Here is an 18,738-nt window from a genome sequence, read left to right as displayed (position 1 = left end):
GCAGGTGGCGTGGCGGAGGGGACACTGGAGACACCTAGTGGTGGCAGGTGAGATTACATGACTGGCACAGGCACGGGGCTGGTGGGGCTGCGGGCATCCGGGTGCACGAAATCGGGATTAACGTAGGTGAAGCCCTGGAAATCGGCCTGGTCTATGCTGGCCAGGACCAGGCGGTCTGGGGGGGTCAGCGCTGGCGCTGCCCGGGTGAAGAACTTGTCGAAGTTCTCGCCGCTGCGGCCACACTGTGGGAAACGGGAGGAGGGAAAGTTAAGAACTCTGCCTGCTCCCTGGGTGTCCGTCTGTGCCCCCTGTAGGCATCTCGCCTCCCCCGCAGGATCTCCACACATCCTCCGTGGTCTCTGCATCTCCCTTGAGGGAGGTCCACAGAGGGATCGCACCCCACATCCGCATATAGGTATTGGGGCTCGTGGGTACCCCACCCTCCCAGGGACCACGTTTTCTGTTGTCCGGGTGACTGACCGGGCGCGGTCTGAATGGAGGCGCAATCTCCAACCGTTCCAGCCGCTCCCAGTCGATCCAGCGGAAAAAGCCATGTGCTCGGATGGTGGGTTCCCCATCTGGCCCTGAGCCCAGGCGCTTCCCCGGGTGCTTGGTCAGAAACTGTGGGAAACACAGAGAGAGAGACAGACGGACAGACAGAGTCCCAGACAGGGAGACCCAGAACGAGAAAGAGAGAGAAAGACAAGGACAGAGGAGCCAAGAGACACAGGCGTGAGGTCCAGACAGAGAACAGCAAGGGGAAACAGATGAAGATGGGGGGCGGGGGGGGCGGAGAAGAAAGGGAGAGAGGAAGAGGGAGAATAAACGAGAATGGGAATAAATAAAATTCAGACCCAGAGACCCAAGGTCAGACAAAGAGAAAAAAGCAGGGCATGAGATTGTGAGGGGCAGAGAAACCCAGAAAGAGGAAGGGACATGGGGAAGAACCCCAAAGGGGGATGAGAAGAGGAAGGAGAGATTGGGGATCCAGAGAAAAGGGGGAATAAAGATTCAGAGAGGGGCGTAGAGACCCGTGGGGAGGGCAGAGACCCAGAGAAGGAAAGAGACAGAAGAGACCCAGGAGACAAACACCCAGAGGGAGGGAGAAGACCCAATGTGAGGGCAGAGACCCAGAGAAAGGAGAGGACAGAAAGCGGAAAGAGAAGAGAGACAGATGCAGAGTGTGTGTGTATGACAGTGGGGGGATGAGGGTAACCGAGAGAGGGACACAAGGGTGGACAGAGATACAGAAGGAGATACAGAGAAAAGGCAGAGACACAGAAAGCCCCATCATATGTAGGTAGATGGAGGCAGAGGTATGAGACAGAAACCAGAGAGAAACAGTCAGAGAGACGAGGAGAGGGGATCTAGAAGCAGAAGTATGCTAACATTTGTTGAAAACCTGCTACAGTCCAGGCGCTGTCTCCTGCATTAACTCCATAACACAGGAAGAGAAGGCTGAGGCTCACCAAGTGTTGGTGACTCGCCCAAGATCCCACAGGAAGGAGAACTGCAGAAGTTAAGTTTACCTGACCCACTCTATGCTGGGAAGACAGGCCCTGGCCTTTCAACACTTCCTAAAAGCACGGAGCTGGGGGGTAGCAGGCGGGGTCACAGAGGAGGATGAGATAGAGGCCATTCTCTATCCCAGGTGGCAGCAGGGCAACAAGTCATTATAAAATAACCCATGTACTACATCAGCTTTTCCAGCAGATGAAAGTGAAGTGACTTGAGAGCCTTTTTTCTAATGGGCACAGAGACAGCAATGGGGTGCACGGGTCGTGAGTCTGGGGAAGCTGGGAGAATGGGGTGCACAGGTTGTGAGTCTGGGGAAGCTGGGAGTTAGGAGGGCTCTCACCCCCTTGCAGATGGCCACGGCTTCCCGGGAAAGCGACTTGGGGTAGGTGACAGTTTGTTCCATGATGGCCTGAAACAGCTCCTCCTCGTCCTCCCCATCGAAGGGAGGCTATGAAAGTGGAGGGGACAAAGAGTCAGAGATTGCCAAGCTGTCTTTCCCACGCCCTCATCTTCCACCATGAACATGACTGGCCGAAGACATCACCCCCGCACTGACCACCTCCTAGGGAGAGATCTGGCCAAACCACCAAAGCTTTGTCTTTCTCCCTCCCCAACCCTCCAGTTGCCTATCTCAGATGCCTCTGCTAGGTGTATCTGTTTACTGCTCTGCCTCTCTTTATCTGCTATGTATATCAGCAGGGTGCTAATTAGGCAATATGTCGTTTAAATAGAAGAGAGAAAAGACTGCAGGAAACATCATAAAAACATTCTGGTTGGATGAGTGGTTCCCAGTCTTCTGGGGTTAGGAAAAGCGATACCAAGGCAAGGATTCTTAATGTGGAGTTTACGGAATCTGTACACAACTGAGGGGTCTGTGAGCTTGGATGGGAAAAAAAATCGCATCTTTATTTTTTTAAACCTCTAACTAAAATTCAGCATTTCCTTCAATTATGAATGTAGGCAGCAGCAGTACTTGTGACTTCATCACCAACAGAAATGACAGATATTTTCTTATCACATGAGAGTTGCAGATATTTCAAATTATCCGTCATTCCTACTTCAAAATTCCTGTTTGACCTTCCTACTTCTAATTACCATTAGAGCTTACTATGTAATGCATTAATAAGAAATCACATATGGCCGGGCACGGTGGCTCACACCTGTAATCCTAGCACTCTGGGAGGCCGAGGCGGGTGGATCGCTCGAGGTCAGGAGTTCGAGACCAGCAAGAGCGAGACCCTGTCCCTACTAAAAATAGAAAGCAATTATCTGGCCAACTAAAATATATATAGAAAAAAAAATTAGCCGGGCATGGTGGCGCATGCCTGTAGTCCCAGCTACTCGGGAGGCTGAGGCAGAAGGATCACTTAAGCCCAGGAGTTTGAGGTTGCTGTGAGCTAGGCTGAGGCCACGACACTCTAGCCCGGGCAACAAAGCGAGACTCTGTCTCAAAAAAAAAAAAAAAAGAAATCACATATATGTCCATATCCCAAATTTTAATATTTAGACAACTGTATGCATTTAAATTAATTCAGTTGTTTGAGTTCCATTCACTTAAGTTTTGAAATTTTGGTAACTATATTTCAAATATGATTGATTACTTTTGGGTTTTTTGGGTGCATTTATTAACTTCTTTTTGTGCACTTAAAACATTCTTCTAAGAAGGGGTCTGTAGGCCTAATCAGACTGCTACTTTAGCATGTAGGAAGAAGGGGTTCATGGTATCAAAACAAAAAAAAAGGTTAAGAACCTCTGGTCTACGGTAAGATAGTGTTTCAGAACCATGGACAGCGCTACCCAAGTGCAGACTATAGACCTCCCCTCTTCCTCAGAAAAAGGGCATGTACAGGTGACACCCCACTCTGCATTGCCATTAGCCACACCAGCTTTTCCCCATCTTCCCTTACCTGTCCTGCCAACATCTCATACAGCAGAACTCCGAAGGACCACCAATCAACAGACTTCCCGTAGGGCTGGTAGGCAATAATCTAGTGGGGAAGGTGGGAGGCAGAGAATCACGATTTATTCTTTAAGAAGCCCAGGACCCCTTTGGTCTTACCCCCAGGTGCTGTACCCACTATAAGTGCTTTCAGCACAAGCTCTTCCCACTCTGAATATTTTGGACAGGGCTCCACACTTCGAAAAATTCAGAAAACAAATTTACCTATTTAGAACATTCCTTTGGTCTCAAATATAAAGACTACCTAAGGGACAAATCACAAATTTCACCCACCTAGAATATTTTGGTAACTAGACCCTCGACTTCAAATGTCAGATGTATAAGGCTAGATTTCAGAGACCAGAGAGTCTTAAACCTGGATGCGTATCAGGCTTATCTAAGGGGCTATTTGAAAAATAGATGTTTCTATTGAAATATCACATGTACCACCCAAATTTTGTACAACTACAATGTATCAATAACAAATACAAAAATAATAGATGTTCCCATCCCTGAAGAATTCCAACCTCAACAGGCCAGAATCAGAGTCAAGAATATGTGTGTAGGTTTAAAATTTTCCACAGGTGATTCTGATTACCAGCTAGGTTATGTGATCACTGACATTGATTGTTTGGGAATTAATCACCTGAAAAGATCAAATGGCAGCACCACCAACACAACCTCCTCCCCCAATTTAGAAAAGTCAGGGCAGGTGCTCCGACTATCCATCTATGTGTATATTCTGAACCTCAGCTCCACCGCCTCAACAAAGTCAGAGCAATGCTCCACCCACTTAAAATACTCAGGGGACAGCATCTGCTCTCCAACGCGTCTTGGGGATCTGATTCTGTCCTCTTAGAATGTTCAACACAGAAGTCCAGACCACTTAGATCAGAGAGCCATGTACAATATTTATGAAATGAGCATCCATCCAACTGTGTACCGCAGGGCAAGCCCTGCCCAGTCAGAATGTTCAGAAGACAGCCTCCACAGGCTCAGTGTTCTCAGGGGACAGGCCACACCCACTCAGAGTACACTAGAAATAGTCTCCACCTTCCTGGCATGGTCCAGGAACAGGCCCTACTCAGAATGCCTACGAGCTGGTCCCACTCTCTTAGAACATTCACCCACAGGTCCTGCCCACTTTACCTATTTAGAGACCCAGCTCCGCCCACTTAGAACGCTCAGCGCACAGAGCTCACCTGGGCTGGACTGACAATGGAGGGACACCTTGCTGGATAAGAACGCCCACAACTCATGACAAGGGCCCAGGGTCAGGCCTCACCCATTGTGAACACTGGACAATCAGCCACACCCAATAAGGGATCTCAGAGTGTGCCCCAGAGCAGCAAGTAGGGTTACCTCGGGGGCTATGTAGTCCGGGGTCCCGCAGAAGGTGCGGGTCGTCGTCCCAGGGAAGACATTCTCCTTACACATGCCAAAGTCAGTGATCTTAATGTGTCCTTCTGCATCCAGCATCACATTGTCCAGTTTCAGGTCCCTGGAGGATGGGAGCGTGGAGTAGGGGTTGCGGGGAGGGTTGAGTTCAGCAGGTTGGAGGTGTGTTCAAATCCCTTCCCCTCTAGGATTCATTTCCCTCCGTGGAAAGTCCTGGGGCTGCTCACCTGTAGATGATGCCCTGATTGTGAAGGAAGAAGAGGCCGATGGCGATTTCTGCTGCGTAGAACCTGGAGGAGCCGGTGGGAAGTCAGAAGGTCAATGGCTGGACCCTACCCTTTTCCACCTTCCCCTCCCTTCTGTCTTGGCTGAGACTCACGCTGCATGGGGCTCCTTAAACTTGCCCAACTGCTGAATGTGGTACATCAAGTCTCCCCCGGTGACATACTCCATCACGAAATACAGACGATCCTGGGGAGGAGCGGGTGGGCTTAGAGGTGGGGACACACTCACCTGGGGTAGGAAAAGTCCTTTCCTACCCACTCAGGACAAACGTGGAAGGCTCTGGATCCACCCAACCAGAAATCCAGAGCACCTGGCCTCACCCACTGGGAGGGCCCTAAGGTTCTAACCCTGCTACCTCAGAATCTCCACCTGCCAGATCCTCTGTTACTCCTAACTATCAGGTGTTCTGACCCTGCCTTCTCAAAACTGAAGATTGAGGAAAACCAGGGACACCAAAACCTCTTTCCACAGCCACTCACACATATATGGAGTTCTGGCCACCTGTTAGGGAACAAAGTTGTTCAAGCCTTACATGCAGTTAATTTGTTTTCGTGCCTTCTCAAAACCCTAAAGTTTCTGACTCTTTGCCCCATGCTGTAGCCTTAGGGGAATGCCCAGTTTCTGGCGTGTGCTTCAGTCAGAAACCAAAAATGATGACCTTGTCACTCAGAATCCAACACTGGGCAGCCCACTCTGAAGGCATTCTCCTCAAAAATCCGGGGTGCTGGCTACACCCACTCAGGATCAAGCTCGTCCCGGCAACGGGCATTCTGGCCACGCCCACCCAGGAGCCCACCGTGTGGCCATGCCCCCAGAGCCCCTGCATTCTGGCCACTCCCACTCAGAGAGGACAAGGTTCTTTTGCATTGTCCTAAACTCAGAAGCCCAAAGTAGATGCCAGATCCATCCAGAGGGGGACGAGGCAGGGCCCCGGGGCCAGCCTCTGTGCCCTCCTTTCTTACCGGGGTCTGGAAGGTGGAGTGGAGCTGGGTGAGAAAGTGGGGCCTGCCGCCAGGACCTCGGCCCCCCAGCGCCAGCACGCGTTTCTCCACCAGGGTGCAGTCCACGTCGTCATCCTGGACGATCACGTCCTTTTTCAAGATCTTGATGGCATAGAGCTCATCGGAGCCCCTGCGTTCGGCCCAGCATCACCTACGGACAGAGGTACAAACGGCCAGTCCATCTGGGGAACCCAGCAGTACAGAATCTGCCCCCTCCCTTTCCGCGACACAGAGAAACAGGATCTCAGGTCCTTCCTCCCTCTTAAGGGACTGGATGCCCTGACTTTGCTGCCCACACCCTCAGGAAAAGTGTCCGCATCTTTGTACCTCTCCTTTCCAGGAACCCCAATGGCCCAGCCAAACCATATTTGGGGACTCGGGAGCCTAGTATCGCTCTACTCCCACTTCCTCCCTAAGGACCAGAAATCTGACCTTCCCACAGACATCCTCCCCTTTTCCCAGAACCCCAGGAATCCAACCTTCCCAAAGCTGCCTTTTCCTAGAACCATGAGGAAGCTGAAGTCGGAGATGTGCAGGCGTCCTGGGCTGGCCCCGAAGAAGCAGCGCTTGGAGTCGGTGGGACTCGGGGAAGGGGAGGGAATAGGAGAGGAAGAGGGGCCCATCCGCACCCGCTGTGAGAAAGAGAGACAGATCCAGAGGGAGTCATAACCCATACAGGGACAAGGAGACACCCCCCAAGAGAGACAGCATCTAAGAATGAGAGGGATGGGGGGGGGCAGAGAGAGACAGAGACAGAGAAAGAAATTGCCATCCTTCCACCCCATCCTTGGCTTAAGTTTCTCTGACTTTTCATAGCCTGGAGGGTTTATTTATTATTTAACTAACACTTATCTTACTATATGCCATCTCTGGAAAACCCAGCTATCATCCCCAGTTAGCAGAAGAGGAAACTGGCACAGACACATTAAATAACTTGCCTAAAGTCACATAGGGGGTAAAGAGCAGAGCCGGAAATCACACCCAAGCAGTTCAGCTCTGGAGTCGCTGCTCTTCACCTCCAAGCCAGAACCCCTTATGGAGTTTGGTAAAACAGATGGCTGGGTCCCCCTCCCAGATTTTCTGATTCCATAAATCTGGGGCAGGACCCAAGAGTCTGCCTTTCTAACAAGGTCCCAGGTGCTGCTGCTGTTGCAGGCCGGTCTGGGGACCACAGTGGGCCCTAAGCTAGGGCGCCTTCTCTACCTATCCCTGCTGTGGCCCCCAGGAGGGGCTCCCATGACTGAACTGCTGTAATAGCTTGCACACCTGCCCCCACATGAACTGCTGCCCTTTCTAAAGCATTCTCTACTCAGCAGGCAGAGGGACCAATTTAAAAATAAATAAACCAGGTCATGTCTCCCCTGTGTTTGCAAACCCTCTAATAGCTTCTCTCTGTGTTAGGATTTTATTCCATGTGGCTTGCAAAGCCAGGCTCTGACTGACCCTGCCCTTCTCCCTCTCCCCTCTGTGATCCGGCCACCCTGGCCTCACATGTGCTGTGCTCCTTCCTACCTCAGAGACTCTGAATTTCTTCCTGAAAAACTCCCCCTTCCCCTTTCCTCCTAGTTTCCTCTCCAACATCCTTTGTTTAGACCTTGACTCAAACATTGCTTCCTAGAGGCCTCTCTGGACTTTTTTTAACCTGTCAGGTGCCTCTCTCAGCTCCCTTTGCCACCAGGGACAGTTTCTTGGTAGCATTTCTCGTAGTAATGCACATGTGTCTATGTGACTATCTGCTTACTGTCTGTGCACTCCCTAAGACAGGAGTTGGTTTTGTTTTCCAAGACATGGTAACAGAGCCTGGGACATAGTTGGGGCTAAAAAATGATTTCTTGAATGATGAAATCTTGTGCAGAAGAGCAGCCTGACTGCCTGTGTTCAGGTCCGGCTCTGTCACTTGTTGGGACATCTCCAAAACCTCGTCTACAAAGCAGGGACAATAGGACTATCTCCCACATAGATAGGTTTCGAAGATCAGCTACATAAACACATGCAAAGAGCTCACAGCAGTGCCTGAAATGCGATAAAGGCTGTTTGTTACCCCTGGTACCTAGCTCAGGGTTTGGCACACAGTAGGAGCTCATTGATAATATTAATTGGTGCCTACTGAGTTGTGGGAGACAGCTAAGAACAACAACAGGGACACACACCATCCCTGACTTCCTGGCTCCAGGCCTTTGCCCACCTTCTGCCAGGTTTCCCTAGGCTAAACCTCTCTCAGTTAAATGCACAGGAAGATCATCCAAAAGACTCTACTTCTCCGGACCAGAATTTCCTCCCGCTGTTATCCCTGTCTCCTGTGCAACCAGTTCTCAACCTTAACTGTGCAAAAGAACCACCTAAGAATTTAATATGCAGACATTCAAGCCATTTAAAGAGATTTTCACTTAGTAAGTCTGCAGAGAGGCCAAGAAATATGCCTTTTAAAGCAAGCACTCTTGTAATTCTGATGCAATGGACCATAAACAGCACTTGGAAACTCTGGTGAAAGTTTCTATAAGAGTCAAGGAAAGCCTAGGTAGCAAATTGGTGTTGTTGTTTAATCTTGGACATTCTTATTGCCAGTGCTTGTTTTTCAGGTGTCAACCTCAATGTCACCTCTTCTGGGAAGCCCTAAGCTGGTTGTTGATGCCTCCTTTGTGCTCCTACAATGTCTCCATTGTAGCATCTCACAGTGGTTTATGTTTTAAGGTTCTGAGCAACTTAAAGCCAGAGAAGTGTGCGTCTCCCTCCTTTCTGTTTCTCTAACATTGCCTAGTGCATAGTTGGGTGCACAAAAGGTCTTTGAGAAAGGCTAAATAGATGAAAGTCTCAGAAAACAGGTGCTGAATGCCCTTCCCACTGTCTCAACCTTCAGAGTATACCCACGGCCTGCCTGGGTCGCCACAATAGCCTCCTTGCTCCCACTTCACCTTCTACTCAGACCCAGTGACCTCGTGTCAGGCTGCCTCTCTTCTCAGAACCCTCCAGTGCTTTCCCATCTCACTAGGTTTAACAGCCAAAATCCTTACAGTGAGTGACAAGGCACCCCCTTCCCGCTCTGCCTTCCTTCTCCTACTTCTGCCCACCATCCCCCTTTGCTCCAACGTCACTGTCCCCCTTGCTGTCGCTGATGCTCCTGGTCCCCTCCTACCCCAGGGCCTTTGCACATGCCCTTCCCTCTGCCCGGAAGGCTCTTCTCCCTGATATCATTGTGGCTCTCTCTCCAACCTCCTTTAAGTCTTTGCCCAAACATCACTTTCTCAGTGAATCTTTTCTCCTTACCGCAATTAAAATAGCAAAAACTCCCCCAAGCAGCGTTCCTTATCCTCTGTAATGTTTATATTCCCCGTATCGCTTAGCACCTAACATGGTATCATGTACTGATTTATTTTGTTTCATGTTTTCCTCCAAGTGTAAGCTCCATGAGGAGAGGAATTTTTTTCTGTCTTGTGCCCTGTTCTCTGCATGTTCCCAGTGACTAGAACCATGCCTTGCACATGGAGGTGCTCAGTAAAGTGGTCATTGAAAGAATAAATGGGAGCATTCCTTCCTCTGCCTGGAAATCTGCTCTCCCTCTGCTTTATCTGGGAAATCCTCTCAGTCCTCACCTCTTTAGGAAGCTTCTCTGACTCTCTCAGGCTGTGCCAGGGACTCCCCAGTGCCTGAGGCTGTCTCCTAACCAAACACATTCCTAGCGATGTGAATGCCTCTATCCGTAGCTTTCTCCTCCTAGAAGAGGAACTCTGCTAAGGAATAGCCTGATTCTACTCCCAGAACAGGGCTGGGCTAATGCTACACCTCAGGAAATAGATATTGGATGTGTGAATGAATGAATGAAAAGAGAAAAGTCACATTGATTGATTGATTAAAAAAACTGAAGGATCAATTCAGGTGCCACCTCTTTGGGAAGTCCTCCCTGACCACCCTCCCCTGGGCTGGGTTAATGCCTTCTCTAGGCTTCCTCAGTGCCCTGGGCTACCTCTAATTTAGCACATCTTCCTGTAGTTTAAGTATCTGTGACTGTCCCTACCTTGAGGAGGTGCTTGAGGGCCAGATGCATCTCTGGATCCTGGGATTATTTAACAAGCACGTGACAGACCTGGCATGAAGTGTGTGCTCAAACTATGTGTGTGGAATTGAAGATAGAAGTCAGAGGAGGGACAAGTGGGGAGCGGGGGTGGGGGGGGTGGGGGGGGAGAAAGGGAAAGAAATTGCCTCCATTCATGCCTCAGTTCCACTTACCTCATACAATTCCAGAGGGTAGTTACAAGCCTGGGGGAGAAGAGAGCCAGAGTCAGGGCCCCAAGAGATGTAGGGCATTGCCCTAGAGCAGGGGCCAGTGGCTCCTAAAGCCCCCAAGCCAAAGGGATGGATAGGAACTACAATTTCCATCAGACCCTGGGGCTAGAGTCCCCTAGAAGAGCAGAGGGAGGTGTCCCAGGGTCTTCTGGTACTGTAGTTCAAGACCGATGGGCAACCAGAGGGTGGAGGGAAGGCCGGCTCTGAACCACGGGAGGCTGGGGTGGGCTCCCAGGGAAGCCGGGGTCTGGGTACCTCAAACTTCTGGAGGAGGCTGCAGTTGTCAGCATCGGCCACTGGCACATTGTAATATTCGCCCTCCTCCTGGTTCAGTAACTTGTACCTGACATACAGACGGAGACCAGAGCGGGGGCAGGGGAGGGGAGAGACGGGGCACCCGTGGGAGAGGCAAAGACATCCGAAGGGAGGAAAGAGACACAGAGAGACAGACACAGAGATGGAGAGAGAGAAAGAGTAAGATAAGGAGAGAGAGGGAGAAGGGGGTGGGGGGAGAGAGAGAGAGAGAGGCATGCTGGGAGGTAGAGGGAAAGATAGTGGCCTGGCGGAGAGAGACCACACACAGATGGAGATGGTGATACCAGGATCCATCCCCGGGCCCCAGCCCCGCTCCTCACCAGCCGTCCACCGGTGCCTTGAGCAGTTCTGAGACGCCAAAGGACATGGCACCCATGAAGTCGTTGCGGGAAGTCCGGTCCCAGTCCCACACCTCCACGCTGAGCCGGCGCTCCACGTCCCCCGGCTTCAGGTTGCTGCGGGAATGTGGGGAGAAGTGAAGGGGCCAGCCCATGGCTCCCCGCACTTCCCCATCCTTGCTGCTGCAACACTGATGCGCTGGGGTCTGTCTCCTGCTTTGTAAAGTGTCTTCCCACCTCTGACCCTCCTGAAGGGGGTCCCTCTCCCCCTGTGGCTTTGGGGCTGTAGGTAAACAAACAGCCCTTTCTCAGTCCCCCTGCCTTCCTCCCACATTCTTGGCCCCCTGCCCATTCTGGGCTTCTGGTCTTGCTCTCGAGATTTCTCTCCCACTCTGGATCTCTGCACTGCTCTCCTCTCTCTCTCCCTGCCATCCCCACCCCTCCCCTCCCTTTCTGTCTGTGTTTCTCTTTGTGCCTCTTTTGAGACCCTCTTCTCTCTCTCTTTCAGCCTCTGTTCCCCTTTCTGGTCCTTTCTCTCTAGGTAATTGCCTCTGTCTGCCTGTCCATCTATCTCTTTCTCCCCACCACCCCCAAATCCTTTTCTCTTTTCCTCGTCTGTGCTCTTCCTGGATCTCATTTTCTCTCTGGGTCTGTCTCTTCTCTGTCCCTCTCCCTACCTGTTCCTGCCTCCACCTCTCTGGGTATCTGTGTGTTTGTCTGTCCTCCTCTGAATCTCTGTCTCTGTTTCTTTTCCTTCCTTCCCCTCTTCCTTCCTCCCTCCCTCCCTTCCTTCCTTCCTTCCTTCCTTCCTTCCTTCCTTCCTTCCTTCCTTCCTTTCTTTCTTTCCAGAGTCTCGCTCTGTTGCTCAGGCTAGAGTGCTGTGGCATCAGCCTAGCTCACAACAACCTAAAACTCCTGGGCTCAAGTGATCCTCCTGCCTCAGCCTTCTAAGGAGCTGGGACTACAGGCATGCACCACCTTATTTTTTCTATTTCTAGTAGAGATGCGGGGGGTCTCACTCTTGCTCAGGCTGGTCTCGAACTCCTGACCTTAATCAATCCTCTGGCCTGGGCCTCCCAGAGTGCTAGGATTACAGGCATGAGCCACTACCCCCAGCCCCTGTCTCTGTTTTTTGATGCCGTCTCTCTCTCTCTTTCTCTCATCTGTCTCACTCTAAAGTGTGTGTGTTGGGGGGCGGGGGTTATGGAGATTAAATACACAGAGGTCTGTCTGTCTCTCAGCTTCTATCTCCATCCTTCTCCCTTGATCTCTCTACTCCTTTTCCCCACCATCTTCTTCTGCCCTTTTCTGGGTTCCATCTATCCTAACACCTCCCATCAGCTGCTCTTCGGGATCTTGTGGGTCACCAGGACTCTCAGATCACTCTCTGTCAGTTATCATAGCCTCCCCTGCACCCCAGGCTCACAACACAAAAGTCTCGTTCCACACAGGGTTTAGTGTGGCTTTCACCGTCCGGGTCTTCTGTTTTGTCAGGTTCCGAGGGTCTGGGATGAGCTTCAGTTTCACATAGGGATCAGAGAGACCATTGGGGTCCATTGGAATGAGGTTACGGGCTTCACCAACTGAAGGGGGAGGTGAAAAAGGGTATATTGGGTTAGAGATCCAGAAAGGGGCTTCTAGCCCTCCCCCAGTCAGCAATCAAGAATTCCAGGCTCTCAGTCTCCTTTCTCATGACCTCTTAACGTCTCCAGTACCCAGAAGATAGACCATAAAGCCCTTTCCTCAACCAGCGACCCAGAAATCAGACCCCGAGCCTTTCCTTCCATGAGAACCCAGAGTATGGACTCTGGCCATATCACAGTAGTAAGTCGGAGCCTCCCTCAGAACCAGGTACTCTCTCAACTCATCCCACCCTCTCAAGACCCCAAAAGGCCACTAACAGGCGATGAAAGTTGCAAGAGGTCAGGCTGAAGGCGGGGCTTAGAGCCAGCAGAGGCGTGGCCCGGGTGGTGGGCAGCCTTCGGAGGCGGGGTCAGGAATGTGTGGGCGTGGTCTCAGGGAGGGGCGTGGCCCCGGTGTGGGTTTCGGGGATGGGCCTGCACCAGTGAATCCGGTCACCCCAGCCTCACACTTGGGGGGAGGAGAGGGGCCAGGCGAGAGGGCGAGGCCTCACCCGTGACGTGGATCTCATCTGCAGTCGGAGCCCGGATCTCCAGCTGCAGGCGCCCGCGGCGCTCGGTGTGGTCCACGCCGCACAGGGAGGGCACGCTGCGCACACAGCGCCGGTGCACGTTCATCTCGCAGCCTGGGGGAACACAACTGGGGGTAGCGCTGCAGGCCCCGCCCCCAGCCCTCCACTCCATCCCCCGGCATTTCCCGGAACCCAGACACTGCACTTTGGATGGGGCTCCGGAAGTGCCAAGTTCTGGCTCGAGCAGCCGGCGCAGCACTCACAGGAGCATTTCATGCCCTGGTGCACCAGCCCATAAAGGAGGGAGCCACAGTGGTCGCAGAAGGTGGGGCTGCTGTAGCTGTGCAGGCGGAACTTGTGCTTGTTCCGGGGATCCTGGGGGCAGAGAAGAGTCGCTTAGGGGCGTCGGGAGGAGGGTCTTAAACCACCCCCCCCACCTTTGAGGACCCCTTTGAACTCTTGCCTTCAGCCTTCCTCTCCTGGTCTCATTCACTGTATGCACAAACATTTATTGAGCACCTACTGTGTGCCAGGCACTGTCTTTGATGTGGGGACCCAGCACTGAACAAATGAAATAAAAAAACTTCTTGCTACATGGAGTTTACTTTCTAGTGGAGGGAGACAAAATATAAACACGGAAAATAAATAAGACATGGTTTGATGGATGGTAAAAGGTGCTCTGGAGAAAAAGGAAGCAGGGATGGGGACCACCAGAAGTTGGGAGATTGAAATTCAAAGCACAGTGGTTAGGGCAGGCCTCACTGACAAAGTGGCATTTGGGTAGAACATGAAGGAGGTGAGGGCTTTCAACATCTCATAGTCCCCTCCCACCCCCACCTCCTATAAGTTGTTCTCTGAGTACTTGTGGGCCACCCTGAACCCCACATCGTTCACTGGCAGCTTCTGTCAGTGTCTGCCCGCTGCATGTTCTGCCTTCTCTGAGCCCCAATGTGGGATGGGGAATATGACCCCTCAGCTATAATAGGCACCTAGGAGGCCTAAATGAAAGAACTGGTGTAAAAAACACAGAAGGGCCTAGCATGTTAGATGTGCTCAACACTATTATTTTTACTGCTGTTATTATTGCTGTGGTTATTATTAGTAATTTTATTGCAGTCTCCACATAGCTCTGAATTATTATTATTTTTTTTTTTTTTCAGAGACAGGGTCTCACTCTTGCTGAGGCTAGTCTCAAACTTCTGGCCTCAAGCAATCCTCCCACCTTAGCCTCCCAACGTGCTGGAGTTACAGGCATGAGCCACTGCGTTCTGCCACCCTGAATTTAAATAAGAGCTAAGCTACATCCCAGCTGTGTGATTTTGGGCAAGTCGGTTCCCAATTTTGAGCTTCAGCATCCTCCTCTGTCAAGTGGAAATAAACAATCTGTATCTCGAAGCAATGCTAAATTTTCAGAGACCAATTAAGCATGAATTTAGGACACTAGCAAAGCATCTCTTCCTCCCCCAACCTCCTACCCCTGGGGGCAATGTCTGGTTGTTAAATAATTTGATATTTGCCTTCTTCTAAGAATGCACTGAATTATCATCATAGGTGAAAATTTAGGGCATTCTTTGACTTTCATTTATTTTAGTGGGTTTTCTATTTTGAATATATATTTGGGAGGGGGGAGGATGTTTACATTTGCCAGGATCCGTTTCAATGATCTGGGCCTTTAGAGATCTTTAACTGCCCCTAATTCAAAGGGTTCCTGATGCACTAAATATGATACTGTGTGTGAATGCCCTCAGCAGGGTGTCTAACACACAAGGTATCCATCCCTGAAAGGTGTCTCATGAGGACTATATGAAATCATACTTGCCAATCCCTTAGCACTTTTTGAGCTCTTGATCCATGTTACTTTCAATAAGATCAAGAGCATTAAGAAGAAAAAAAAAGTGAGTGATGCAGAGGAAAAACCCCCTCCTCACTATTGGCCTCTGTTTCCTCATTGATGGTGATAATAATTTTAACATAATAAAAAATGATATTTTGGCTCTTGCTAAGTGCTAGATACCATCCCAAGTGTCTGACTCATTGAAACCTCAAGACAATCCCATAGGTGGGCATGATTAGCCTCCGCGTCTTATAGATGAGGAACTCAGGAAGTACAGAGGGGTATATTAGCTCTGGGAAGGTCGCAGCACCAAAAGTGGTGGAGCGGGGATTCAAGCCCAGGTATTCCAGCTCAGGAGCCTCTGCTCCGATGGGGACAGGAAAAATACCGAACCTAACTTTATAAGCTGTTGTGTGGGTCCAATCTCGTATGTATACAAGATACTTAACAAGTGCACGCAATGAGCGTTTGATAAATCAGAGCTCACGCTGGTGGTGGAGGTGAGCAGGTGAGGCAGGCAATCAGTAAGGTAGACAGTGGTGCTCAATATATGTTCTACGAAGACACATCCTCTATGTAAATTTCAGTTGTGTTCAGCTGATAAGCTAACAAAATGCCTCATGGATTCGGTGGATCTCTCTCTCTTGGTCTCTCTCTCTCTTTCGATCTCTCTCTCTCTCTCTCTCTCTCTGCCTTTTTCTCCATCTGCACATCATAAAACTGTCTCCAACCTTGTGTCAAACCCTGGGCGAAACTCTTAATCCACCTGACTTCACTGAACTGTCAAAACAAGCCTGGGGATGTCTAGCTATGCGCTGTCCCATTTGGTTGCCACTAACCATATGTGGCAGTTTAAATTTAAATCAATTCAAATGAAATGGAATATAGATTTCTGTTCCTCAGGCGCAGTGGGCCCATTTCAAGAGCTCGCTAGCTGCGTGTGGCTGGTGGCTACCTACAGGACAGTGCACGTAGAGAATGTTTCCATCATTGTGGGTAGTTCGGTTCATCAATACTAGATCACTAGTCCCATTTTACAGGACAGGAAACTGAGGCTAAGAGAGACAGTGAAAGGGCGGAACAGGAATGGCACCCAGCATTCACTGGGTGAACCCCTGATGTGGAGAGAAAGACAGAGTGGGGGAAGCTTGTGTGTATCCAAGCGTGTGCACATGTGTGATTACAGGAGGGATCTGCATATGCACACATGTGTGTGCATGTGTATCACAGGATCTCTCTGGGCCTCCCTCTCTCAGCATCTCCGAAGCGGTCCTTTATATCCACATTTTCTATTTTAATCACTCTCGCCAGGTATCTGCATCTCTGTCTCTCTGAGTTTCTGTCTGTCTTTCTCGGTGCCTCCACATTCCCGTCTTTCTCCCTCTGTTGCTTTCTCTGCTCCATCTCTCTCTCTCTGCTTCTGCTTCGGTTCCTCTTTCCTGGTCTCTATGTTTTTCTGCGTCTCTGTTCCTCTGTCTTATCTCTGTCTTATCTTGTGATCTCTGTGCCTGCATTGATATTTCTCTCTGTGTGTCCCTCAGCTCTCAATTTTTTAAATCTCTTCATACCTGGACCACAGCCCACCCCCTGGAGTGCCCATCTTTGGTCCTCTCACCCCTGCCTCCTCTCTGTCCCCCACTTATGTCCCAAGCCTGTCAGTCCCCCTCACATTCCCCCTTTCCAGGCCAAGGGCAAGGAATCTGGGCCAGATAGCTCCCCCTATCTCTCCAGCCCCCCTCCCCTCCCAGCCTTAAAAATAGCAGGAGAAATTGGGACGGACGCCGAGGGGGTGAGGGCGGGGGCGCGGCCTGAGGAGGAAGAACCAGGTGTCCGGGCACTCACGTCCGTCTGGGGGCCCTTCCCAGCGCCTGGACACTCGAAGGTCACAAATTCGTGGCATCGTCGATGAACCACAAAGCTGCAGACTGAAGGTGAAAATCATAGACACATAGACAGAGACACAGATCAATCCATAGAGAGACCCCCAAAGACAGAAAATTGGAAGGAGAGAGAGAGACTCGGACAGAAATAAAACCAGAGAGAGGGACCTCAGCATAGGGCGTCCAGCAGAGAGAAAATCAGAGGAGAGACCCCAAAGTGGAGAGAGAGAGAACAACAGGAGACAGAAACTCAAGAGATGGACTCAAGGAAAGACAAAAAGAGAGACACCGAGCCCTCGATGCACACACACAGCCAGAGGCAGACAGAGAAAGAATAGAGGATCCCATTGACAAACAGGCCCACGGGCAGAGATAAGAAAGCGAGGAAAGAGGCAGACAGATTCAAAGAAAACAGAAATATCCTCAGAAACAGCAGAGAGCAGCAAGTTAGGCAGAAGTGAGTCTGGGGGCGCTGCTGCCCACCCGCCCCCTACCCTGACTCACTCTGTTCTCAGCAGTAGCAGCTGGTGCTTAAGGACTCGCCCCCCTCTCCCGCCCCCCAGAATCACCACCCCTCCTGGCCCTCACTCGCCCATCAGTGACCCCACCCGGCCTGCCCCTGCCTAGGACAGTTGGTGTTGTCATGGCGACAGCAGCCTTGGTTGGGGGGCTCTGACTTTGGATCTCCAGCCCCCTTCCCCCCTTCAGCTCCCCTTTTCCAAATCTCCCTGTTCCCATGGCAACAGATTCTCCAAATATCTGTCCCCACCTGGAGCCGGCCGAGGGAGGGGCCCCCAGTACCACCTCCGCGGTGGCCCCACCATCAGAGCTCCCTCCCCACCACAGGCTGTGTCTCTGCCACACCCCCCGCCCAGGGCTCCCCCGCTCCTCTCTGGGGACCAGAGAACACGTGTGTCAAACAGCCTCAGCTGTGGAGCCCCAGCCTCCACCCTCCTGAGGGGCCCAGGAGTCCTGGTCCCCAGCTCTTACCTTGACATTGCAGGCCCTGTTTTCCAATACCCCTGGAAGAGGCAAGGGTCTGAGGTCAGCGCAGAAAGGGGTACCTGGACCCCCACCTCTGTGAGCCATAGGAGGCCTGCGTCCTCTGACCCTCCTCCCGCAGGGGGCAGGTGGCTGAAATGCAGCCACCTCCTTTTTCTAAAATCTAGAAATTTTGGCCCCCAGTCCTTCTCTCGAACAGAGTCCAGCCCCCTGGTCCTTCCTCCCTCTGACCCAGGGCTCTGGGACCCCAGCCTTCTCCTCCCTCAGACCCAGGAGTCCAGGCTCGCAGAGCGCCTCCTCCGCCCCCCGCATCCTAGAACCCACGAGTCAGGGCCACAGGCCCCCTCTTTCCTCATCCCTCAGGAAGCTGGCGTGACAAGAGTCTGCACCCCCAGTCCCTCCTCCCTCAGGCCCCCCAGCCCCCTTCCCTCACCAGATGAAGTCGGTACAGTGGCTGCAGAAGGTTGGCTGCTTGAAGAAGCGAGCGGTGAACTTGTGGCTCTTGACTTCATGGACCACCTTCTGCCTCAGAGCCCCCTTTCTGCAAAACAGGGGCCGGGGTCCCCCCTCTGAATCGCCTCCGCCGGGGCCCAGACCCGCCATGGCCCCAGTAACGTGGCAGGGACCAGGATCCTGCCTTTCTGCGGAAACAGGTGGAAGGGAGAGGAGCTGGAGACTCGGGAGATTCCGAGGTGGGAAGGAGAGGGGCGAGGCGCCTCCAGGTGCGGAGCGCGCCGGGCAGGGAGCGGTACCCCCGGGCGCGCCCGCTCCGCCAGGGGGAGCGGGCAGGTGGGG

At 51.7% G+C, this 18,738-nt stretch overlaps 1 protein-coding gene across 1 annotated transcript; it reads right to left on the bottom strand.

The window, feature by feature from the left end:
• Positions 1–53: 53 nt before the first annotated feature.
• On the bottom strand, positions 54–18,546 carry PRKCG (protein kinase C gamma). The gene is given in 18 exon segments (XM_045532697.1): positions 54–242; positions 481–621; positions 1,859–1,966; positions 3,426–3,506; positions 4,820–4,958; positions 5,083–5,145; positions 5,235–5,326; positions 6,103–6,292; positions 6,607–6,773; positions 10,366–10,395; positions 10,678–10,765; positions 11,058–11,192; positions 12,502–12,658; positions 13,210–13,341; positions 13,491–13,602; positions 16,904–16,986; positions 17,932–17,963; positions 18,377–18,546. Coding segments are annotated over 18 exon segments (2,109 nt in total).
• Positions 18,547–18,738: the final 192 nt, after the last annotated feature.

This window comes from Lemur catta, chromosome 19, assembly GCF_020740605.2.
Source record: "Lemur catta isolate mLemCat1 chromosome 19, mLemCat1.pri, whole genome shotgun sequence".
Classification (NCBI taxonomy): Eukaryota; Metazoa; Chordata; class Mammalia; order Primates; family Lemuridae; genus Lemur; species Lemur catta.
This window is presented reverse-complemented; position numbering and strand designations above follow the sequence as displayed.